At 40.4% G+C, this 26,816-nt stretch overlaps 1 protein-coding gene across 1 annotated transcript; it reads left to right on the plus strand.

The window, feature by feature from the left end:
* Positions 1 to 839: 839 nt before the first annotated feature.
* Positions 840 to 26,360, plus strand: rbm46 (RNA binding motif protein 46). The gene is made up of 10 exons (XM_084712185.1): positions 840 to 939; positions 1,794 to 1,976; positions 3,566 to 3,746; positions 4,117 to 4,273; positions 5,634 to 5,763; positions 7,673 to 7,770; positions 10,446 to 10,845; positions 18,395 to 18,594; positions 19,303 to 19,405; positions 25,572 to 26,360. Exons 1-10 carry the CDS (start codon positions 909 to 911, stop codon positions 25,805 to 25,807), a joined length of 1,719 nt encoding a protein of 572 aa, XP_084568311.1. The 5' UTR covers positions 840 to 908; the 3' UTR covers positions 25,808 to 26,360.
* Positions 26,361 to 26,816: the final 456 nt, after the last annotated feature.

Consider the following 26,816-nt stretch of genomic DNA (forward strand, 5'->3'; position numbering starts at 1 on the left):
CATCATCATCATCATCATCATCATCACAAATAAAATACTGTTAAGATCAAGATGTCTAACATTTTGAGAATAATCGGTAAAAATGTGAAATGATGGCATGAGTCTAATAAAGATTGTATTTTTATGAAGTTCCTCAGTTGATTGTATTTGCAGGGTAAGGAATTATCATGTGCCACTAAAATCTGTTGTTGTATTTTATTTTGTTTGAAGGGAACATTTATTTGTAAACCAGTTTGATTATAAAAAAAACTTTTACCCCTTTTTCAGCTAACATTTTTGTTCATTATTTTATTTTATTTTAAATATAAAGGGAACATTTATTTGTAAAGAAATTTAATGTAAAAATACATTGACACATTTAATAGCTTATATTTTTGTTCATTCTTTAAAATTTAATTTAATTTAATTTAATGAGGGGAATGTTTGTAAAGCAGTTTAATTATCTGAAAATGTTTTACACATTTAATTTAATCTCCATTAGTTCATTATTTTATTTTATAAGGGGATCATTTATTTGTAAAGCAATTTAATCATACAAAAATACACATTTAATTGCTTATATTTTTATTTTATTTTATTCTATAAGGGAAACATTTAATTGTGAATCAGTTTAAGTAAAAAAAAAAAAACATTTACACAGCATACATTTCATGTTCATTATTTTATTTCATATCATTTTACTCCATAAGACAAATGTATCTGCGTGTTGTCCCGCCTCACGTGCCTCAGACAAACATGCTGATTGGCTCAAGCGAACTGTCAATCATGAATTCGGCCAGTTGATTGGAGTAGAGACGCCCCAGGTAACTTATAGTTGAAGTTAGTGACATTAACGTTGGGTATGAAGTGTTGCTGGTCGAGGATTTAAATTCCGCTGAGAAGAAGAAAACGTTTGACTGTGAGCAGACATGGCGGCAGGCAGAGCTGAAGACAGAGCCGGTAAGAGTTTTTATTTGGCTCAACAGTTAGCTTGAAAAACGGCTGGAAGCTCAAGTTACCGTTACGTTACGTTACTGAGGCGCTAACGTTAGCATGAAAGGTAACGGCAGCTGCTGTGCTAACAGTTTTTAGCTCGTCCTGCTGTTTTGCGAACTTTTTTTTTACTACTTGAACGAGTAAATCTAGTTTAGTCACTGTGTTTGGCAGGTTAACTTCTTTATATCACTGTTTACTGGTGCTCACTGGTTGGACTGGGAGTTTCAGGGGTCTCGAACTGGTTCACAGAAAGTAGCTAACAGGTAAAGTTAGCTAAGCAGCATATTTATTTCACTTTCTGAAATGAAACATCAGGATGTGAGTTATGATAACTGGTGGATTTCTCCCTTCACATTGTTAGAATTGGCCAAAATCAGAAATTAATATTTCTAGTTGTAGACAAATGATCCGTCTGACACCACAGTGCATTTCAGATCAGGGATCTCTGGGAACTTTTTAGCATCATAACAAAAAAAGTTAAAATGTTCTGATTCCAGCGTCTTAAAAGTGAATATATTTTGTTTTCTTTGTTCTTTTATGACTGTAAACTGAATATATTTGGGTTGAAGTAGAGCTTGAGATCTGTGTCCAAACCCACTGGGACGATGGGACCCGAGGGGTTTGGGTCAGTGTGATGAAATTCAGAAATCTATTATTTGTACATGAAAATTGTCCGTCACATATGAACCGAGTGATTCTGAGAAGCTGAACTAACAGCAGCTGTAGTTCAGAGCAGGATGCTGGTGTCTCCCATCACATGTCCTGAATGTTACAGATCAGATGTTCACAGACGGTTAACTGTGATGTTTGTTGGACAGACAGTGACAGAGCGTCAGACGGAGACGTGGAGGAAGACTCCGGTAAAGTCAGCCCGCTGCTGGGTGCGGACGACTTCAAGGTGACCTGCGCCAAAGAGATGGCTCTGCTGGCCCTGATGGAGAAGACGGGGTACAACATGGTGCAGGAGAACGGACAGAGGAAGTACGGAGGACCCCCGCCGGGTAAGACACCAGAATCACTGCTGTGTTAGAGTATACGGGGACATTCTAGCACTGGTGATCCAGACAGGGGAACTCTGTTCAAAGCAGCCAGACTCCATTGACAAAAACAATGGTTTTACCTCTGTCATCTACTGCTGCTGCTTCAGTTAGTTCTTTTCTGTTATTGTGTCTTTTTTAATGTTTTTAAGGATTAAAAAGTGACTGATGTAGCAGGAGACCAGAGAGGTCAAATTAGTGTTTTTGTCAGTGGAGTCTGGTCAGTTTGAACAGAGTGACAGAGCTGTTGTTTTTGGTTAAAAACAGGATCTTACTAGGGATGAACAGAATACCTTGATGCTTTGTTTGTTGCCATGGTATTCAAACTGCAAAATTAGTATTTGACTGGTCGTAGATTTTCCTGTGTTGCACCTGCATCTCTCCGTCTGCATCTCTGATTGGAGGACCTTCAACAGAGTTCTTATGGGTGCTGGAAATCCTTGAAAACATTTGAATTTTAATGTTGTGTTTTCAAGGTTTTAAAGGTGCTTGGAACTGCTTGAAATTTAGGTAAAGAAATAAACTAAGATGGAGAGAATTTCTTTTGCCTTTGTGCACAAAATGAAGATGCTCGAGCCTCGCTCACATCTCAACACCCACAACATGCCGAGACTAACTGTGAAGAACAGTGTCACATTTTGAAACATAAAACTTTGCTGTGTTTTCCTTTAATTTGTCTCCCGTCTGTTGAATTCTGTCATGAAACATAACTTTGGTTGTTTATAACACAATAACCTCTGATTTAAATATTTTAAGCATATAAAGTATATAAATGTCATTTATCACAGCTGTAAGGTGCAGGAAAACCTTTAAAATACTGGAACCCTGTTTAAATATCAAGCTGGGCTGCAGCTAATGATTATTTAATTATCATTAAATCAACTAATTATTCTTTAAATTAGTAGTTTGGCTCTGAAATGTCAGGAAATGAGAACAGAAACAGCATTCAAAATGATTTAAATCTCTTTAAACAATGAATTTATTATTTGAGTTGCAAATGTTTCTTCAGGCCTGAAATATTTCTGACAAGCAGCCAACTGCTGGATGCCAGAGTGGCTGATGGGAAATCAATCCAAATACCAACCCTGTTGTTACATAAAGCTCCAGTGCTGGTGGAGGACGGCCAAGACGTTTAATAAACACATGCAGAACATCAGGAGAACATATGTAAACATGTTCACACATTAGTGTTTGTTTGAGAGATGGAGAACAGACAGTAATCTAACTTTCAGTGTGATTAAAGTGTCTGTGGGGAGAAGCTGCAGCGTTTGAGGGACTAATAACCCAAATAAATTGTTCCTTGATTACAGAAAGGCTCAGTGAGCTGAATAATCTGTTAAAACAAGACCTGAGACGTGAGTGACATTATAAGACGTCCTCACAGAAACCTACAACAAGAAACAACAAGAAGAAAACTTGTCACCTTAAAGGACTCAAAACCTGCTGACAGATTTTTATCAAAACTGTCTGTCTGTCAGCCGTGTCAGCCTGTGACCGGACAGTTCATCTGACCTCAGGTCAGTTAACAGACGCGGCATGTTGTGTCTCTGCAGGCTGGGAGGGGCCGGCGCCGCCGCGGGGCTGCGAGGTGTTCGTGGGGAAGATTCCTAGAGACATGTACGAAGACGAGCTGGTGCCTCTGTTCGAGAGAGCCGGACGCATCTACGAGTTCAGACTGATGATGGAGTTCAGCGGAGAGAACCGCGGCTACGCCTTCGTCATGTACACCAACAGGTAGGTGCACACACTTCAGCAGAACTAATACACCCCATTTCACACCTTCCAGAGTCCAGATATGGAAACACTCAGGTTAATGACGGTGTCAAAAGTCTAAAGTCTCTGATTTCAGCTTTTTAAATGTGAATATTTTCTAGTTTCTTTCCTCTCTGACAGTAAACTGAATGTCTTTGAATTGTGGACAAAACAAGACATTTGAGGACGTCATCTTGGACTTTACAGACATTTTTCACAATTTTTGGACATTTTATAGACCAGACAACTTGTAAATTAATGGAGAACACAACTGACAGATTGATTGATTAGTTGCAGCCCTAAATAAACATTGTGATTAATGAAGTATTGGTGGTTATTGGTTGTGGTGCAGAGAGGCGGCTCAGAGAGCCATCCAGATGTTGGACAACTGTGAGATCCGTCCGGGGAAGTTCATCGGAGTGTGTGTGAGTCTGGACAACTGCCGCCTCTTCATCGGCTCCATCCCCAAAGACAAGAGGAAGGACGAGATCCTGGACGAGATGAAGAAGGTACGAAACACCTGTCGCTGCCGTCACTCTGCTGCTGACCTCGAACTGAGAGCTCAGGTGTGACTGAAGAGCGGAAACAAACTGGTAACCATGGCAACAGATGGGTTGTATAAAAACAGCAGATTCAAACTTTGGATAATTAAGTTGAAGACTGCAGAATAAAGTGATTAAAATGTGGAGTAAACTAATTGGATGGAGGTGGCTCTGCCTTTGTACGTCCCCGAGATGCCAAATTAAGAGTTCCTACAGGCACCAGAGAATAAATGAAGCTGTTAAATGGTTTTCAGGACTCCGTCGCCTTCAATTAACTTTTGGAAAAAGTTCACTTCAGGGTTTAAATCATCTCTTTAAAACCTGAAAACTAAATTCACTAAAGTTTGTCATAAAACAGCAGCTGAACAAATTGTTTTTATTGGTCTAACATTTGTGAGTCAGAAACAGATGATTTATTGCTCTGTACAGACTGATATATTGGATGAATATGGTTACTAGTGGTGACGGGTTGAATCCATCGCTGGTTGTATTTTTTGGCAATCTTTGTTTTAGTGTTAATAGTTTGAGAGCTGCTGCTCAGCAAGAAGGAGGAGGGGAGTGAGAGGAGAGCAGCCTGTAGAGCCAGAATATGTTCATTTGTCCGAGACGGTTATGGTGAGTTTTTGTTCCTGTCCAGTTTGACTTGTGTTTTCTTATGATAAAATGTTTGGTGGATCCCTTCTTTAATGCTGTCAGACACTTAACATCCTGAGCCTGTCGGTGGCAGAAACAAACACTGTCAGTGGCTATTCTTTGACTGTGTGTGTGTGTGTGGGTCAGTTTCTCAGCTGACAGCTGCAGCATCACTGTCAGCGTTAGTTACTTAGACACAAACATACGGGAAAATTGGGTTGAAAAAGGTTGAAAAGTACAGAAGTCACCCTTTAACATTGATTTATTTTGTCTGTTGATGCTGTGATCATAAACTTAAGATGTTAATCTGCAGCTCAGCAGCTCGGTTACGACCAGACCTGCACAGTTAATCACACCTGTAATAAAATCACAATATGACCACGTGTGATCCAAATCACAGAACCAGAAACAAATCACATTTTCTGATGAATGTGTGAAAAAACAGCATTATAATGAGGTGCTGCAGAGTTGGCCTGGCCTAAAAATCTTCTTCTCCAGATGAAGAAGACCTCAATAAATATCAAATCATCATTATTTAGTTTTTTTTTTTTGAGTGAACATGAAAACTGTAATGCAAAGTGAGTAATGACTGCTGATAATGACTCCGTGATCATTAACATTAGCAGCAGGTGTTGAGTCTCTCACGCACACACAGTCTCTCTACATGTCTAACTATCATTGTTTGTGTCTCCAGGTGACAGACGGCGTGGTGGACGTCATCGTGTATTCCAGCTCCACAGATAAGAGCAGGAACCGAGGCTTCGCCTTCGTCGAGTACGAGTCCCACAAAGCTGCAGCCATGGCCCGCAGGAAGCTCATACCAGGTACACACTCTGCATCCACGTCTCCTCCCACGTGTCCTCCACCTCTGTCCTGTCTTCATCAGTGCAGCTTCTGAACTGTGGCTCAGTTCCTGACTTTGTCCAGCAGAGGGAGCCACAACACAGAATACTGCAGGACAGCAGCGTGCAGGGGATTTAAACTGTTCAGTCTGAGACGTCTGTAAGGTTCTGATGTTCAGTTTGTGTTGAAACGGTTTTAAAGTTGTTGTTTGTTGTTTTGGAGGATGGAGTTTCCTCTCAGTGATAAAACCACAACTGCACTGCAAACTCCAATTCTTAAGCTTTGAAATAAACTTCAAAAGTTTTGCCAACCTATAATCTGTAGTTGAAATAATTAACTTTGATGTTTGAGTTTTAGAAGCTCAAAAATAAATGAAATAAAACAAAAATGGTATTTATTTATTATTCAATTGCATAACAGTTGTGATAAGTCATGTCCAGTCTGTGGAGCTAAAGAGACAAACTGTTGCATCTCTGTCTAAAATCCTGCCACAGTTGAGATGATCACAGTGAGTCTTGGTTTTCTGCAGCTTGTTGTCTGGGTGAATCTGCGCTCTGACCGTGTGCAGCAGTTCATAGCAACACATCAACGCCCGATATGCAAATCGACGGATTTTCATAATTGATTACATGATGAATTTCTGCAGCCCACATGTAGTTAGGATGAAGGTGGTGTCACAGTTGGTGTGTGTTGCAGGGATCCCTGTAGAGTCTGCAGACGTGACGCTCTGTGAGATGATAGTGATTCTTAAATCACTGCTGTCGTCTGTGTTGAACTGTCTGAAGTCTGTGGTGCAGATCAGTGAGCTGCTCTGCTGTGAGGCATGATTGGTCTGTTACATCAGTGTGTTACAGAACATCGATTCGTCATGTGTTTAATTTGCTTTCACACTCTCCCATCTGGTTATTTTATCTATTAACAGCAGCGCACCCCTCAGGACAGAGTTTATCAGAAGTGGTAACCTTCATCCTCTAATGAGTTTAAAGTTCAGCTTCACTTCAGGAACTTTTCCAGCAACTTTTTCACAGAACCAGGAACCCGATCCTGCAGGAATCCACGACTCTCTTATTTCCTCTTCAACAGCTTCAGTTAAAAGTTTAGGAAGTTGCTGCTCCATGGGTGATTTATTCTAATGGGACGACAGGGGCCTCATCAGGGCTTCCTGCACAAGAGACGTTCTTACACTTCTCTGAAATATATTTGACTTTAGGGAGGGAAGCATCAGACGACAGATGCTGTATCTTCCTCGCTGTAATCATTCCTGCTGCTTAAACTGGACATCAAAAGATTGTCTCATAATGTGCTTTCAGTGGACATGGACAAATCCATAGTGCCTGATTATCTGAAGCTAATCTGAAGCTTTAACAGTCTGTCCTTTGGAAGACACCCATTTGATTTGACACTCTCTTTACTCTAAAATTCCCTCTTTGTGTTTCCACGCTGAGCTGCAGAGGATTATTAATAAAATGTGTGAATATCATGTTTATAAGACTGTAACTGAGATTTGTTTTAACGGCTGACGTCTCAAACGACGTCTTTTTGGATTTTGTCCTCCATCTCTGAGAAGCATGAAGAGAATCCATGAATGTTCACTTTGGACAGGATGGTAACAGCAACTGTTTAGACCCTCATCCAGATCAGGGATCTGCTGCTCTGGAGCCACATGCAGCCCTTTTGCCCCTTTGTCCCTGTGGCTTTGACAAAAAAACTTGTGTGGAAATAAATAAGCGTTATTTTTCAAATTTTAAACTTTCATTTATCATTGTTGTTGGTCTAAAGTGATTCTTGTATTCCCAGAGAGAACTGGAAGAATGCAGGAGCGCAAACATGAGAATTTGTTGAGGTTGTGAGGAGGTTGTGAGGAGGTTGTGACCCTGCTGTCGTCCTCAGGAACCTTCCAGCTGTGGGGTCACTCCATCCAGGTGGACTGGGCCGAGCCGGAGAAAGACGTGGACGACGAGGTCATGCAGCGCGTCAGAGTCCTTTATGTAAGTACACGCGTTTGAGAGGGTTTGACTTGTGTTTATTCCTAAAGGAAAAAACTTTAGAAATAATGATTGATTGCTAAAAAAATGACAAGTGACTTGTAATTTAAATGGTAGGAGGTTTGTACAGTTTTCTACAGTTGTGTTTACTTCTGTTGCAAAAAGCTCCACTCGAGCCCACAGCCTGCAAAACTTTGTGAAGCCTTAATTTCAGGATCGCTCTCCGGTGTCCCTCTGCTGTCCAGAGGTCAGCTTTTTAGGAAGGGAGAAATTTTCATCCAGCTCGTTCAGATCAAAGGTGACAGAGCGCCGAGCAGCAGGGAGCCCCCCCCCCTCCAGGGGATCAATTACTGCTGAGGCTTTTACTCTGAAAGACTGAGATGAGATCTGAGGGCAACAAATACAAACCCAAAAGATCTGTGAGGCAGAGTATTTTTAGCAGAGGAGACCCAGAGGTAAATAAAGCCTTCACTCTGTGAGAGTCTACTATGAGACTAAAACTGCAACTTTCTGTCATTTGAAGCAGATTTTTCATTTCGTTTTCATTATGAGCTCGTTTTCTACAAATCATGACTGTTGATGATTCCACAAACAGGCTGTAATTATTCTTTTAGTGCGATGACTTGCAGGATAATTACAGTTAATTACAGCTTGGTTCTTATTTTCAGTGTTGTCCATCATTCATATCAGTAATATGATCTTTTTACTAACAGAAAATCACTAAAACCAAGTCAAAATCATGAGCAGACAGACATGTTGGAAACAAACCAATATTTTTTCAAGGTTATCTAAGATAGTGGGATCTCAAGATGGGTTTTTGGGGTAGGAAATATCCAAATTTAAACCCTAACACACAAAATTCTGTTTATTTTTCATACTTGTCTCCCATTCTTGCTTTTGTCTTACAAACATGGGGTAGTTTGACCTTTTCATGCCTCTAAAAATGATTCAGATAAAACAGGCTGATTGGAGGAGGAGTTGCTCACATGTCACTGTGACGAGGAGAAGTTTTCTCCTGTAAATAAACAGGTACATTAAAGCTGCCTTGTATCATTACAGTTATTACATTTCAGAATCACACTCAACTCCTGTAAAATAAAACTGACAAACATCATCTGTGTAATTCATGGTAACTGGATTGATAAAATAAGTGGATGTATGTCAAACTGATGCTCATACAACACAAGACCTGAACTTTGACGAAGTTTTCATCATTCTGGGGAAGATGAAAGGAAACAGACGCCTCCTGACACGTGGCCTTATCACTGCATAAAAAAGTTTATCCTATTATCTTGAGGGGAAAAAAAGGAAGTTCCAGATTGAAACTGTGGCTCATAGAAATCATGGACACACCTTGACAGAATCTAATCTAATCGTCGATTTTTAGACAATTTGGTAACCTGAAGTGTCTTATCTCGCAGAGGGAGTCGACCCAGAGGAAAACTCTGTTCCTAACAGTCGCCTTTTCTTTATCTAATGAGACAAAAAGAAGATTCTTATTTTGATCTTAGTGAAGTCTCATGTGTTTCTCCTAAAGGAGAAATAAAGGAGCCAAACAAAAGAAAAGCAGGAGATCTTTTGCTGAACTCATTAGTGACTCAGAAGTTTCTTCTTGACAGTTACATGACAACAAGTCTTAAATTTGACCACAGAGACAAATTTATTATTTCATTTAAGACCACTGAGTTTTGTTTTAGATTTCACTGTTATCTGAAGAGCTGAAGGAAAAAAGAACATTTTAAGATCTTCAGTTGGGCTCAAATTACTCTTAATTTAAGAGAGTCAGGCTGGACAAAGACTTTTCCTTTCCTTCTCCTAACTGCAGGGTAGAGCTTGACGCTGGTTCTGTGTTAGATATCTGAAAGTTTTCTGTTTCTTTTGCATTTATTTTTTGTACAAAGGATGTTTTTCTTATGTTTTGACATTGTCTTTCTTTAAGTAGAAAAGAAGCATGACAGTACCAAGTTTTGTTTGTCTTTGAAAATGATTATTCACAATAAAATAAACATTTGAAACAGGATTACACAACACAAGTATATTCAAGGCTCTTGTAGATACTCATACTGTACATGGAAATTAATGGAAACTGACGGCTGACACGTTCAGCATGTTGAAAAATGGAAAAAGGCTGGTGTGGTCCTTAAAGACGCAGTGCGTTTAGAGATAGACGTCGTTTCCTCATTAGTCACACCAAATGCTGAGTTTCATGGAATCAGAGGAATGGAATTCCATTAATTCTTAGAGTAAAATAACATCTGCTCTATTAATTCTGTGTGTAAAAGTTCATCAAAAGGCTGCTTTCATTCTGACTGTAGTGGAATATTTGTCTTTTCTTCCTCTTCTTCCTGCAGTTGAATGTTGGCTCTGTAACAGACAGATTCTCAAAAGAGAGATTTACATCTCAAAGAATAAAATACGATTAAAAACTCTGCGGTAACTTCAAGGATCAGGGAGGGGACTCTCTGAACCCAACACCACCTGATAAATAAAGTGGTTAAATTCAAAATAAAGTGGTGAAATGCAACCTTTTTTCTCTCCTGGTTTTTATTAAAGATGGCTGAATAAACGTTAACGTTAATTATCAGTATAGACTGAGATGAAACATTTTATCACGACTGATTTCTCAGCTGTGTTGCTCAGCCCTAAGTTGTGTTCCTCCTGTCTGTGTCCTCCTCCAGGTGCGTAACCTGATGCTGAGCACCACAGAGGAAACTCTTCATCAGGAGTTCTCCCGCTTCAAGCCGGGCTGCGTGGAGCGGGTCAAGAAGCTCACAGACTACGCCTTCATTCACTACCGCTGCCGCGACGATGCCGTCACTGCGCTGAGCCTCATGAACGGAGCCCAGATCGACGGGGTCAGCGTGGAGGTGACGTTGGCCAAACCGGCCGGGATGAAAGACGGAAGCATTGCTGGGAGGAGGTACAACAGCAGGGGTTACCTGGGAAACAACCCAGCCGCAGGAGGAGGGACGTTTGACCTGCACAGGAGCGACGGAGGAGCTGGAGACGGATTCTCTCCACTGAGATCAGTGCCCCTGCCCTCAAGCCTGGGGAGCCCCCTCTACACCCCAGCAGGAGGTAAGAAGGAGGCGCTTCTGTGTGTGTGTGTGTGTGTGTGTGTGTGTGTGTGTGTGTGTGTGTGTGTGTGTGTGTTTTTTAGTATTGATTAATTTATTGTGATTGATGATTAATCATCATTTATCAGCAAAAGAATCAAGCATCTCAAAAGTGAGGACTGGCTGCTTTTCAATATCAAATGAATAAAACATTATCAAATTAATCAGTACATAGAAAATAGATAATATCACTATGAAATTGTGAAATTATCAGGATTAAATTATGATTTTTTTTAATGGTTTGAACAACCGGTCACACAAGTGGCTCCGCCCAGTTTCACCTGGCGTTCTGTTTGACTCTGGCGAAACTTTCAGGTTTCTATAGCGTGAAAATAAAATCTCTGTGCAGCCAATTTAAAATCTTCATGTGCAGCAAGTTCTGAAAGATGACTGAATATTAATCATTCATCAACTTCATATGAAGCTGTGATCATTTCCATTTGAGATAGAGCTGTGCAGCCTGAAGCCGTGCTCTTCATCACTAAAGTTTTCAAAGAGGAAAATCAACTCTGTGCTCTCTTTTTCTACTTCTCTGTGCTTTATGGTCAAATATCACAAAATCTTGACATTGGTAAAGCAAACTTACTGTTGTTGTGAGTTGTTGCTTTTGGAAGATGGAACAGTCATCAGTCATTGGATATGATGGGCACAGATGGAGGTGTAGAACATTTATAAAAATATCCTTTTAGTCTCACATCACAATATCATATATTGATACTTTGTCCAATTCTACAGAGGAGTTTCTCTTTTTGCAGAGACGTTTTTCTTCCTCTGGAAAACTTCTCCCAAACCTGCCTAATCTAATGTTCTCAAGTGTCATTCCCTGTCTCGACAACAAGCGCTTTTCATTCGCACATCTCACACGACAGAAATGCTTTCATTTTTATCAGTGCAGCTGTCTGCACCAGCTCTGTGCGTCTTCCATCCCAGCTGCGTCTGATGGACTCAAACACAACCTGAAGCCTTTAATTACACCTCAAGTCTATTTTTTCCACAATTTGCGCATAAACATGAGGGTAGTGCCCAGTAAAAAGGTGTTTTGTAACCAAGCTGGAGTTTGATTTAATCCCACAGACTCTCCCTTCACTTCACCCAGCAGCTGGGAAATGAGACCTTGAACTTTTTCTGCAGTGTTTTTATGGGCAAACTGTACATTTACTGCCACCAGACATCTTCACTGCTAAATATTAACTTGCATCATGTTGATGGAAAAATAGATCAGCAGTATTCACACATATTGAAGGACAACTGCATATTGTACAAGAAGTTCGCCAAGAAGCCAGCCAATGCTGCGACTTGTGTAGCTCACATGATGAATTATAGAAAGACAAACGGGATTGATCTGGGTATGCAGCGCCGCACCGTCGTGGCTTTTTGAAGGCATTGTTTGATAACTGCTAATAAATACAACAAATTGTGTAGTAGTAAGCAATAAGTAAAAATGTACTTGGTGCAAGTAGATTTCTGAAACCCAATTAATGTTGGACTTTGCCGCAAAATGTTGCTCTCAAATGTCACGGCAGCATGACATCACTGCGTGAGAACCTGAAGAGGAAGCATACTGGGTGAAGAGGAGTCATGGTAAGTTAGTAACTTTATAAAACCCTCTGCCAGGCTACATTGATCCATTGTGTTTGCTCATCTACATCTGTTTTTAATATTTTTTTAATGAGCAGTATGTGTTATCAGGTCCCGACTACATTGATCCTTCACCAAACATTGCTAAAATCGACAGAAGTTTTTTTCTGTCTTTAAATTAACCTGTAGTTGTGTGTTTGTCTGTCAAATTGGACACAGATCTGCTGGAGACAGCAGATTTAGCTAATGCTAATCAGCTGAAATGAAGTCAGAGACACTGGAGGTAATGTTATACAGTTATTTAAATATTTATCACTTGGAGAAACTCTAAAGAGAATCAGTATATTAGTTATTCTCAATGCATAGCTACATTACCAGTGTCTATTTAGCTAGTTTAATTTTCTTATTGTAACAGTCTGGTCTGTACTTTCCTTTTACATCAGTAATTATTAACTACAACAAAGAATGCATTGATTTACATACATACTGTGCTACTATGCATTCTCATAATGTCTCTTTCACTTCAGAAAGAAACAACAACTTTAATGGGGACATTCTGAGGAAGATCTGCACTCTACAGGAAGCAGCTGGTCTGATTGATGGTACCCTGACTGACACAATGGACACAAGGCAGCTATCAATGGTGGAAGGATTCAGAAAAAAGATTCACATCCTCCACCCTGGTTGCACTTTTCCCTCAAGGACCCATTTCACCAAACTGATGGACAGAGTAAATACAAGGAGACATTCCAGGAAGTGGCGAATGCCGTAAAAGCCACCAGCAGCAGAACTGCTCTCACCACTGATGTGTTTTTAAACCGTTCAGCTGGTTCATGGTGGGACAGGTCATTCCCTACGAGCACCGAGTCTACAACTACAAGCACACAGAGTCATTAAGAGTTAGATGATATAAAAATAATGTTAGCCACATGGAAATTAACCTGTAATAGTAATTATCTTAGTGAATGTCATCCACTACATGTGCACACTGGTGACATCACTGCTGTGAAACTAATTAGCCCCCGTAATTAGTCGTTTTGAGTCCTTTTTTCTGATTTCGGCTCTTAAAAGTGAATGTGTTCTGTTTTCTTTACTCCTCTGTGACAGTAAACTGAATATTTTTGGGTTGTGGATAAAACAAGACATTTGAGGACGTCACTTTGGGCTTTGGGAAACACTGATAGATATTTTTCCACCGTTTTTTGGACATTTTATGGGCCAAACATCTAGAAGATAATGGGCTAATGATGATGGAAATAATAAAATATAATAAAAATATTTGCAGCCCTGATGCACTTAGATGTCCCCACTATAAACAGAAGACTTAAACAGGTTTGTGTTTTGAGAAAAAAATGTAAAAAGCAACAAAAAAAAAATTCTTTGCACTCTTGTAGTGTTAATTTGCTTCTTTTAATGTGCAAGTTGTTTGAAAGATCATTGTACAAGAAGACAAGGAACAGTTTTTGTGTTTGTAATAAAATGCTGAAAATAAAGTTGAGCTTTTGTCTTTTTTCTCTGATGAATAATTGATTAATTAAAGTAGTTTTCGATACATAAATACAATTATCGAAACAGTTGCAGTCCTACACTGAAGAGTGTGCTGTTTCTGCTCGTACATTAACTCTCTCTCTAATGAAGCTCTGTTTAGTTTTGAAATGCCTGCAGACAGGCTGTTGTTCAGTCTCGCCTGTAAAATCCCTCTGTTTGATTCAGTATGATGAGTTTTCAGTTTTTTGTCCTCTAAGTTTGAGCAGGTTTCGACTTTGTCTTATCCATTACAGATTCACATTCATCAAGTCTCACTCGTCTATTGACACAGCCGCGATAATAATCTGGTGATGAAGCAAAACTTCAGCTTCCCACTGCCTGCAGACATTTTCTGAAAATGAGAAAAGTTTTTTGAGTTAACTCTCCCACAAATGGACTGTGAAATATTTATGACAGGAAAGATGTCCAACTACAAGAGAGTGAAGGAGGGAGACGTGTAGGGGTAGATTTTTGGAGGGATAGATGAGAGAGAGACTCATGGGAGGAGGAATTAAAGATTCACTTTGGGAGTTAGTCCTAAATATGTCTTTTCCCTCCACTATGTATCTGAGAAAAGAGATTAAGAGAGAGAGAGCTGGACAGACACAGGAAAGATTCAGGCAAAAGAAGACAAGTTTCACTGAATGGTGAGAGAGATTGACGAGGAAGAGACAGATATACTGAAGGAGAGACTTAAAGACAGAAGCTGTTTCTGTCCTTCAGTTGAATGAATGTAAAGCTGCTTGATGTTTATTTAAACATAAAACACAATAATGACTCTAATTAACAGAATTTTTAGATGCATTTGTCGTTTGAAGAACAGCAATATTAGACCACCTTGGCTTGTCCCTGTGACTTTCCCAAAAAATTATAGAGAAACGAATAACAATTTTAATTTTTATTTATCATTGTTGTAGGACTATGAAATTTTCAAAAATAGTTTTAAGACTTCATCAACTGAAATGAGTGTCACAGCCTACGTCTTTGGCTTGGTACCTCTTCCTGTCTGTAGATGCCAAATCAAAAAAATAAAAGAATTTAATAAATGGCTCCAGACAGTTTTTTATTTTCTTGACACTTGTGATCATAACAGTTGCTGACTCCTGTCTATGGGATCAGATAACACAGTCATCATTTCTAAAGACTAGGCTGTGACCGATTGGTGGGTCACTGGGGTCCCCAAATAAATTAACTAATGAGTGGAAAAAACATTAATTCTGCTTGAATGCACTTATTGTGTCTCATTTATGAAACGGACTAAAATGTTCTATATTGTTTTCCCAATGAGAGGAAGTAAAAAAACTGAAAGGTGGTCTGTTAACTCAGCCTAAATGCATTTATTTCTCATTCATAAAATATTTAACATGTGAATATGTTTTCAGTAAAAGGCATCATAATAATATAAGGTGATAAGGTGATGCAGAAATGGCAGAAAAAATGGCCAAGAACATTCATTTATGCACAAATTAAGATTTATTGAAGAGCCCCATTTTGAATCAGGTCACCATCGTTTGTCATTTTTAAAAAGTGGGTCCCTAAAAAAAGAAAACACTGCTGTAGACATCCAGGAATGAGGAAAACCAAGCAAGTAAAGTAACGGCAGAGACACACTGCATGCTGAAGAGCTGCAAACAGATTCAGCTCCTCTGCTGTTTTTTTAATCACACATAGAACTGAACTTTATAATAACCTCAGGAATTTAAAACTTTATGTGTGTTCTTGGATAAAAAACAGAGCCTCCCTCCCTCCTGTGTGTCTGTTCAGCTCATCTCTAATCTCTCTGCAGATACAACTGACACAATTTGTGGAAAAAGTACATATTTAAAAAATACAGCCACAAACAGCACTGATGAAAACCGGGTCTATCTTCATCTGCTCTAACATAAGCTGCGAACATTAGCATGTCCGGCTAACGAACGCTAGCTTACTGGCTGCAGTAACTTTACCTCCAGACAAACTTGTTAGATCCACTGCATCTGCATTTGTTCTGTGGGGGTTTGAGGAGGAGAAAGTGGGCTGATGAAGAATCAAAGTGGGTTGACGATAATTGCCGTCTCAGGTCTTAGTGGGGTTAGCTTAGCTCTTATCCTGGCTTTCTTCCTGAGGCGATCGCGGTCTGGCTGGGTGACCCGTCTCCAGGTCCGCTGCACTAATCGAGTCCCTGCGCTTCCTTTTCCCACGTTAACGAGTGTATTTCTGTCATCTGTCATGTAGAAACACCTGCTGTATTTCACCATCTGACCAATGTTTGCTGAGATGTAAGCTAGCCCAGTCTCATGATTTTTTAATGCAACAATTCCTTCAATCTATGAAAATTTTCTAAATAAAGTGAACCACAGCTTATGGCTCATTTAGACGTGGCAACAGACCCTTTGTTGGCTGTACTTGAAACAAGCTTCAGTAAATGTAAAGAGAAGAAAAAAAATAGTTTCTGAGCTAATGACCCAACTAGACAGAAAAAATGTGTTTTTAATGGCTTAGTGTTTTCCTTTTTGAAGAACAGAAACTATAAAAACCTCAACACGTTCAGCCTCTTCAGAGGCTGAGGGTGAGAAGTAAGAGGGATTCTGGGAAGTCTGGTGTAGTTTTGAGAAACATAAACAGCTCTGTTGCAGTGAGATATGAGCCAGTCATCTCAGTTACGTATTCACAGTAATTATAGAAATGTACCGCACTTAGTTTGACGGTGATATATTGATGGTAAAAGTGCAAACTGTTGAAGGGTTCCACAACAAAATGGAAATTAATTAAACCAAAGCAAATAGAGCATCACACATTTACATTTAATCATGAAAACCAGAGTTGGTTGCAGCTACTGAAGGCTTTAAGATGGAGGCCATATTATGTGGTTAAGACAAGTATGTTGACATAGACGGATTTGCCGATTAATGTACTCCTCAGCTAAATGAATGACGTAATTAGCATAACTGGATATATTTCATATAGCGTGGTGATTATAGCAGCTCGTGTTTTTGTTCTCTGGCAGCTAAAGCCGTCTGAAGGAAGACGGCCTTAGAGCCGTGACGGGCACCGCGAGCATTAACGTAATCGGTGCACTGGTTTTAATGTTTCTTACCAACAGACGTCGACTTGAATCTAAAACTGTTCCGACTTCGTATGAATGAAACTCTATCATAAAAGGAGAAGAGACCCAGGCAGATAAAAATCAATTAAACATATTTCTGGACTGAGATAAACAGAGATATTCAAAGAGGGAGTAATGGAGACATAATGTGAGACAGAGAGAGAGCGGAGCTGAGCCGGTCTGCTCTTAATGAAGAGATAATAGTGATGTTCCTGTTCGAGAATTCTCATTTCAGTCTGATGTCTGAATTTAATAAGTGTTTTAATGAATTGAGGCACAATAAAAAGTTAGTAGACTCAGTCACGATGTAACATCAACATCACAAGACCGTTTCAGTCGAAGAGTTTAATATTTTAGTTACAGTTTATTCACGTAAAAGTCTAATCATGTTGGAGACATGAGATGAACTATCTGAAGCTTGAGAATAGGGGCTCAGACACTTAGCAAGTAGTTTTTTAAAAATGCATTTCAAATTCCTCCCCATGTATTGTCCCTGTCACTGCCAGCTCCTACTGTTTGGTGGACAGAGGGAAGCGTGTTCAGGAAAATGTCGGGCTGTAATCAGGTTCTGCTGAAATATCCTATTGAGGGATGGGTTTGTGTCGGGCTCGGACAAAATGTTGTCGGGCTTTTCAGGGTCAACTTTTCAGGTCTCATTAAAGTTCCTGTATAGATCTGAAAAAGTGTGAAAAAGAAACCTGACCCAAACCTAAAAAAACCCCCCAAAAACCAACTAACAAATGGTTCCAAAACACTTTTTTCATCAGTCTAAACATTTTTAAAAAAAGTTAGATTCATTAAATAGAAATATATAGCAAGTGGAAATAACATTAGAATTTAATTGGATCCCAGCTGTTTAGGGCACTCAAGCTTTGACATATTTTAATAGTAACTGCCCAAGGGAGTGTCTGGTGTTCCTGCTACACACATAAATAAAACTGTTGACAGTTCATTTTCAGTCGATCAACTGATTTTTACACCGATTATGTAACAGGCTTTGTGTCTGACATAACTGATATACTTCAGTTTTAGTCAATACTGCTGTACACTTGCAGCATAAGGCTCACGCTCCATAATTTCTAACTGTGACACCGAGCACTTTTTAAGCTTCAGGGCTGTTTTGTTCTTGAGTGTGCAGCAGAAATTTGCAGCCAAGTTTTGTGTAGTTAGAGTCAGAGCAGACCTGTTGGTTTGTCCTGATGGTGCTGGTTCTGGTTGTGTTAGAGCTAAATTTTAAAGTTTTAAAGTGAGTTAACATGTCTGGTGTGATGAGCAATAATGCTGATTCCTTACACATGTGTGTGTGTGTGTGTGTCTTCAGAGGAACCAGACAGGAGTGTGTTCCCCCTGTTTCCTGGCACTCCCCTCACCCCCACCAGCCTGCTGGCACTGAAGCAGAGTCAGATCAGCTCTGCTGTCAGTCTGCTCGACTTTTACTGCCGCAAAAACTACTGGTCACAGCCGGAGTACCACCTGTACTCCACACCTGGACAAGACGGGAAACTGCTGCTCCTGTACAAGGTCTTTACACCAATCCCAATACACAAGTACACACTTTTAACTACTGCTTATGTACAACAACAAACCAACGTTCTGTGAATAACCAAGGTTAGAGAGGTAGTACCTCACTTTACTTAACTGTCCTTCAGCAACTTCACTCCACTTTACTTCAACAACTTTATTATATTTAGTTTCACTTAACTGCACTTCAACAACTTCACCATACTTAACTTCATTTTACTTCATTTCAACATCACACTTTACTTAATGTTAGTACACTTCACCAACTTAACTTTTCTTTGCTGTACTTTTAACTAATTTACTTTAGTTTGCTTCACTTCTCTTAAATTCGCTTTAATTCAACAGCTTCATCTTCCTTCAGTTCATCTCACTTAAATTAACATCACTTACCGTACACATCTCACTTTACATCATTTCATGTCACCTCACTTTATTTCAACTTCACTTCACATCACTTCCTTCAGCATAAGTCAGGTCACGTCACCATACATTACATCACCTAACCTGACTTTACTTTACTGTGTCGTATTTTCAGTGGGAACATGACTCGCAGCAGTCATTAGAAGTGAAAAGCAGAATATATTCATACAGAATAAATACATAAATGTTTGTTTATTTGTTTATATTGTTAAGAACATCAGCAGTCATCAAAAGCAAACAAACCAAGGACGTGTGTGTGTGTGTGTGTGTGTGTGTATGCGTATGCAGGTGGTGATTCCATCAACACGAAGCACATACATCCCTGACAAGCTGTGTGTGCAGCTGGATGACGCCAAAGAGCTGGCTGCACAGAACACCCTGTGGAACTTGGGTACTGTTCAACACACACACACACACCTGACACACACACACACACAGAGGCATAAATCAGCTTAACGTGCCCGTGGTGTATGCAGTGTTTACGAGCATCCAGACATTTCAAATTCTGATATGTGATCTGTCTCGGCTGTTTATTTGTTGGGTTGTTTACTGCATGTATATGTATAAACATGCTGTTTAATATACGAATGAATAAACAAGCAGGTGTGTTAGCTGAGCAGAGCTGAGGCCGTGTGCGCTGTGTGGCTGTAGCAAAGCTAAACATGCTCATACATACTTCCCATTATCTTTCATTTCAAAGCAAAAGTTAAAGTCAGAAAGTACAAACTTTAACAAACTGAAAAAGTTCTGATGCAGGGATGAAGTTTGTGTCTCTCATTGCGGTGGAAACAGTTTAAAGATGTAGAGTAAATGGCAGCCAAACGTACATGTTTTCCATGTGATGAGGATGATGAGCAGCTGGCTTCAAAGGCCTGAATGTTGGACCTTCTCAGCTGCACTGAAATGACAGTTGGTCTACCTGCCCGTGTTGGCAGGTAAACACAAGGCTTTACTTTACTCCAGCGAGTCACACGTCTGTCAGTGATAGAGGCTCCTCCGCAGCCTTGACGCATTTTGGCGAAACTCACCGCTTTGAATGCAGAAATATGGCACCGACTGAAGAGTTTTAATTTTGGTGCCGTTTCTCTTCGGCTCCACCTGGACAAATCACAGGATCCTGCTTGATCTCATGTGTAAATACTTGGGTAGTTATGTAAACTGAGGTAAGCCCTTTGTTTTCAGCTGCTGCCACTTCAGGTGTTGCTTTTTACCTCATTACCCCAGAGAGAGCTAACTTTAGCGCATGAAAACACCCCCAACACCAGGGACATTTTCAGAGAAGCTGAAATTTTTTTGACATTTGCTCTCCTGATGAACTCATCCCAGCCGCTGCACCGTGACTACTTCCTCTGTTTGTATGGTGTTCGTCTGTTTCATTAAAAGGATGGAAGGAGTTTTCACCATTTTAAAATGAAGAAGAAAAGTGGTAGAGGGAGAAAAAGTGTCAAGAAAAGGGACATGACTACTTTAAATCCATGATGCACTTGAAAAGGGCTACAATGAAAAGTTGACTAACATTTTCCAGCTTCTTAAATGTGAGGATTTTCTTACTTTCTTTGTCATGTACAACAGTAAATGAAGAGTCTGTGGGTTGGACTACGGAAACAATTTGAAGACGTAACTATTACTATACTGTGTAACCTGAGGAAACGCTGCTCCCTATGTTGTCGAAGGCAATACATTGTTGGACTTTGTCCCACATCTTCTAACACCACCCACCTAAACTCCAGTTTCCAGGATAATCATCTGCTCCACAAAAACATTGTGTTTAATTTGTTTTTTGCTGCTAGTTGCTAGATTTATTTAACCTGACAGGGTAGATGGTTTGTTACATAGAACAATCTGGGAAGCCGTCCATAGAAACTGCTTGGAAAAGGGTGGGGGCTTTCCAGAAATACTTGGCAGGTGATTGGATGAACCATCTGTCACATCTAAAATGGGCAAACGTCAACCAATCAGATCAACTCACTGAAGCGAAGTTGAAGCAAGCGGCCGGAAGAAGAGCAAAAACATCTTTTCCATTGATAAAGTGCTATTCTTTGCTCCTCTTTCAATGAAGAAATGCTCTCCAGTTCTGATGCTACAGCAGTATCTACGCTAACCTCTTCAGGACGAGTCGTTTCCATGCACGCTTCTCGCGCGCAGAAAACTACGCTGGTAGCAGCCAATAGTCCCTCCAAGGACACTGATTGGTTCACACGACCTCTGATAACTTAGAGCCTGGCAAGATGGATTCTCTTATGATCTCACAAATCCAGCTGCCTCGCAAAGGAAGGCCTGTGCTGCCAGTGCTGAAAATATGGGCAACTCTTTGGTCATGGATGTCTGTGTGTGTTTGTCAGGTTTATTTGGATTGTGTGAGAGCTTTGTCTCCATATAGCCTGTCTACTCGGACACACTCAGACACACAGCCTGCTCTGCACTCCCTGTGCCCCGCCCACATGACCACAGACACACCTGTGATTCTCTTTTCTCATCCCTCTCGATTTAACAGGCCTGCTGACTACAGCTCTACGGTTTATGTTGTTTACTTTGGTGCAAAGGCGTCGTAAAACCAACTGCTATTTGCACAATAAATATGACACCCTGTCAGATTTATGATGTTTTATCAGATGTTAATAATATACAGTCCACAGAAACAGGGCAGTGGATGGTGTGGGAACATGTATTTTTAAAGCACTTGATTTGTATTCATCCAGCAGTGCAGACAGAACTGGACTTTTCTGGACGTTTCTGCAGCCTGGAGCTAAAGCGGCACAATACTCTGTTTCCTTTATTACATTTTTACAGTCTTAATCAAACCATCGTCATTTTTTGAGATTCACGTTATATTTTCATCTCATTCGACTTTTTTTTATCTTTACATTTGCAGATAAAGGAAATTAAGGTGGGTTGGATTAAAACAGAAGAACAGCATAATCTGTGACAAGAGAAAATTGTGTCCTTTAATTTCACTCTTGTAGCTCGTCATTGGACTGTTTTGAGAGGTCAGTTTAGGACAGTGTTTTCTTTAATTACCAGGTCATCTGAAAGCTGGAGGAACATTTGAGTCTCAGAAAAGAAAACTAGTTTGACTTGAGAAGGGGACTGCTTTGGCAGCCTCATCACGCTGTGTATTGTTTGAACTGTGTCGTAGCAGCTGTCAGAGTCTGAACTCGTTCCATCTGGATCTCCTTCTGAGCCAATCACAGCGCCGCCTGCGCCAGCGTCTCTCAAAGCCTGGCTGCAGGAACAACATGTTGTACCTGTGAGGAGTTCTGTTCAAAATGAGATATTTGAGAATAAGCATCACCTGCAGAGTGACAGCGTGACGGTTGGAAAGAGATCAAGACCTTACAGAATATCAGTGAAGTTATAAGTTATCTGCACTGAAACATCTGCGTTCACATTTAGAGCATCTGAGTCAGTAAATGAGCTGCTTCATGCAGAGTAGCTTTATAATGCTCTCCAAGAAAACAACCAACAAGAAAACCAGTGTCCTCTAGTCCACTCATTGTGACGAGTCTGACTCACCGGATGTACACTGTGGGTAAAAGCCTGCTGTTGGCAGCACCACAGCATGTGCTATCTCCATTTTCAAAGTCCCCGGGAAACAGCAAATATCAACATCTGATCTAACTGAAAACTACAGAGATTAACACGTGGCCACTGACAATGCAAAGGTAAACAACAATTGTTACCCCCTGACACAGTTTTGCAGGGGCACCATCGTTGCATCTTGGGTTCAGCGCTGCCCAATAAAGTTTGGCAGTATAAAGGTATTGCGGTATACCAGGGTTTTAAGAAATCGAGATCCAATGATTGACGCCCCTGTCTATTAAACTGATATAGAGATGCTGTATTGTAGCATGCAGCTCACGCCACCAGGGGTCGGTCTCTGTGGCAGCGCAGCTGAGCTGACAAACATGATGTCTGGGTGATAAAGGTGCAGGACGAACTTGTAAAAAAGAAGAAAAATGCTTCTTTTTGGGATTATTGTGGATTCAGTGCTGTTGATAAAGGTAAGCTAACAAACACTACAGACTACTGACTGGTCAGAGAAGCATTTAGTCACAAGTGTGTAACTTCAGTGAGCGTGAGAGAGGACAAGGGACAGACTAATTACTGTCTGTGGTGAGTGATGGTGAATACAGTGAACAGGAGACTCTGTCCCTGTGTGTGTGTTTCTGTGCAGAGCAGAGTCTGGCTGGCTGTTGCAGATGGTGCTGTTTTTTTTTTAGGTAGATAAAAAAAATAAAAATGCTAAATTGGTCACCAAATATACTTGGGCAGCCATTAATTATCTGGTTAATTTACCTCCACAGAGTCTTGTAATTGAGACTTTATATATTTTGGAGCTTCAGGCCAATGCTGCAAAATGTATCTCACAGAAACGCTGCATTGATTGGCCTGATGGTGAATTTATAACATCTATAGTTTTTAGTCTTTTACTGTTTTACTTTTATTTGTTCCGCTATGTAGATCCAGTCTTTTATGCAGAAATATTAAAATTCTAGACAAACAGGAAAGAGTGACAGTCCCTGAACTGATAATGGCACTGTGAATAATCTGACTCTTTCTAATGGATACAGAGGTATTTGAACCCATCATGCTGTTCTTGTAACACACAGCAGTTCTGTCCTGAAGATCGTCTCACTGAAAATAGAGCAGAACTTGACTTTCACTAAATGTGTCTCTTGGGGTCGGAGCTTAAGTGCAGCATCAATTCAACCGTATGGTTTGTGCAGTAAAAAGGGAGTAAGAGCAACATGGAGGAGGGGCGAGAAAACAAGGCTGAAATATGATTCAGAGTTCAAATGTTTTTTCTTAATTGACTTTCAGGAAGCAGGTTTGTGTCGCTGAAGCTCTCTCAGGTCCCCGCGGCCTGAATCACCAACCACAAACCAACCACAAACACAATTAAAAATGTTGTTTTGGACACGAGATGTTACTTTAAAAACGTGCAGAGGAAACTTGAGTGTGCCGGGGCTACTGGAAGTCCGCCCTGTGGTGGACGCTTTTAATCAAAGTCTCTTACACTGCATCCATTTTTCATTTTGCTCGCAGCTCCAGAGGGAGCTGAATATCTCTGCCAGTGATAGAGCACATGCAAAGAGTCTCCCCTTTCTCCTCCTCCTCCTCCATGTCTTCTATCCTTCCCTGTTCTCTCCCCTCTGCCTTCTTTATCTGTCTCTGTCCTGTAGCTGCAGACATCAGTCCCTGCAGTGTCTCATGCAGAGTATAACTGGCATCCAAAATTAGTGAATTTCCAGAAGGGTATAATAATTAATTGTGATTTTACCCTGACCAATATTGCACTTGCTGCTTGAATTGCAGTTGTGAGTAATGAAACTCCAGGCCTGTGTTGGGGGTTAAAAAGTTTATTCCAAGCATAATGACCAGGGATGGGAGGACCACTTTACTTTTCAAATTATTATTTTTATTTGCCCGACTTTAATAGCTTCAGGCTGATTTTCGTACTAAACTCTGTCTGAATGTTTAACATGTGGTGCAGTAAGTGTTTTGCAGACATTGTCTTCACTTGGGTTTTTGCCTCATAAGTTACCTGCAGGCTTCTGGTGAGGGTGGCTGGGGGCATATTCAACCTGAGAGGAATCTTCCAGACACGACTCAGGGCTGAAAAACCTATAACCAAAAAACTCTAACCAGAGCGTCCCCATGGACAGTGGGACAGCCCTAAACCCTTCTGGGACGGGGCTCACAAACCTTTTTTGTTTGTGGAAAATTGACAGATCATTAAGCTTTTCTTTTTTTACAGCTATGCAAATAAAAACTGTAAAAATGAGAAAAAGGCAAATAAGAAATAAATAACAGTCTGCTAAGATGGATAGCACAGAAAAAAGAGCCAATAAAAACAATAAAATGTAGAAAAGGTCAAATAAAACAATAACAGAGGCGTGTATGAATCAATCAAAGCAGCAACGCTGTGCAACAACCACATCATCTATCGGACACTTAAAATGACCTACAGTAACGTAACTGTGCAATTTCAATATCTCTTGTAAGTTGTTTTATTTATTTAGTGCAGTAAAGCTAAAGGCTAATTTACCGCGCTCAGTATTCAGGAGTTTGAGAGAATATAAATTCCTGTGAGCATGTTAAATTTTGATGAGGATTGATTTTGATTAGGATGTAAATTTGAAATGGTCCAGCTTTGTAAACCTTCAGTCAGAGCCTGGAGCCAAACACCACCTGAGAAAACGAGTTGAGGGTAATAAAAGTTCTTATCAGTGTAGGTTAAAGAAAGTGTATTTGTGGAGATTAAAGGAGGAGATTTATTTGACTTTGACTAGTAAATTCTCTGATACCTCTGATTTTTCCTCCTGTTCGACTCCATTTCCAAAAAAGTTTGGCTGCTGTGGAAAATGTAAATAAAAACAGAAAGCAATGTTTTTTAAAAAAGTTAGACCTTTATTCAGTTAAAATCAGTACAAAGACGAGATATTTATTGTTCAGACTGATAAAATATTCACTCAATCTGAATTTGATGCCGGCAACATGTTCCAAAATGTCTCCTTTTTTCCTTCCTCACCCCCTCTCCTCTCCGTCTCCTCCAGACTTGTCCTTCCTGAGCGGAGCCTGCAGCGATTCTCCCAGCAGCCCGTCCCCTCCGCTCGCCGCCCCGCCTTCCGCCACCAACCCGGGGCTGCTGACCTGCGGCGGCAGAGCCTTCGCCTCCTGTCTGCCTCCTCCTCCTCCACCTCCTCCTTCCCCTTTCCCTCTGTCCCCGCTCAGCCCCCCTGTCTCCCAAACACAGAGGCTCTACATCAGCTCCCAGTCGCCTTTTTACTGACGGTGAGACACGCGACTGTTTACCTCCGACGTACTGATGTGGAAGATTAACCACAAATTAGATCATACAGCTGTGTGCTGGATTATTTTTACAGCAGGACGTTGTTTCTAAAATTGAACACAGTGAGCTCAAAGACGAACCTATGAATACATTCATCACTTGTTCATGTTCATGTCACCTGTCATTGGACCCTGAGGGCAGAGCAGAGTGTGTTAAAGTTTTAAAAATAGTTACCAAGCGAACACAGAATCACTGCTGATCAGACCACACCACTGAATCTGCAGTGGGTTTCTCTCTGTACGATTAGATCAGGAGTTAACGTCAGCTAGCACAGTAACTGTAATGAGTTCATATTATGAGCATTACTCATAAGTCTGCAACAACAGATTGTTTGGTCACTTGGGGGAAGCAGAATCGAGTTGTAAGGACATTTTGGAGCTGTGTTTGTCTCACCGGATGAATATAAATCCAATATTCTCTCACTTTTAGCTCTGTTTTTAGTCTCCACCTTCTTCAGAGGGAAATATCTGGCTCTTTAGCTGCTTCATGCTCCACTTTGTTCACCAGCTAGTCACTAACTCTGTCTGTCTACTGAGCAGGTAGTGTGTAGTTAGTATAGAAAGTACTTCATACACGACTCCGTTTACTCCGTTTACCGTTAGCACTTGCAGACATATCGTATGTTGTCCCCATCAGGTCTGGAAGAAATACATCCACGGTACCTAAACCACTGTAGAAAACTGAGAACCATCACGTTCTCGACTCTGGTACCGAAGCATCGGTTCTTGGGACGTCACTAGGCCCTAAATTCAGCTGATGATTCTCTGTAGATCCCTTTCAGGCTGTCATTTAATACAATTTCATAAAGAGAAAAATGTGAGCATATATTGTAAATGGAATATCGAATAGCTGCAAGGATTTGAAGCAGATTTGTGTTTTAATATTTTTCAGTTAAAGTCTTTACATTTATTGTTATTATTTTCTCAGACATTTCATCCAGTGACGCACA

The sequence above is a fragment of the Lutjanus erythropterus genome, chromosome 23, assembly GCF_056507025.1.
Source record: "Lutjanus erythropterus isolate fLutEry1 chromosome 23, fLutEry1.hap2, whole genome shotgun sequence".
Classification (NCBI taxonomy): domain Eukaryota; kingdom Metazoa; phylum Chordata; class Actinopteri; order Lutjaniformes; family Lutjanidae; genus Lutjanus; species Lutjanus erythropterus.

Bases quoted from the DNA above. Each gene is read 5' to 3' on its own strand.
- rbm46 (XM_084712185.1), top strand. From the start codon at position 909: ATGGCGGCAGGCAGAGCTGAAGACAGAGCCG. The intron at 7,771-10,445 runs GTAAGTACACGC...GTCCTCCTCCAG, and splicing joins AGCGCGTCAGAGTCCTTTAT to GTGCGTAACCTGATGCTGAG. The intron at 18,595-19,302 runs GTCTTTACACCA...ATGCGTATGCAG, and splicing joins AACTGCTGCTCCTGTACAAG to GTGGTGATTCCATCAACACG.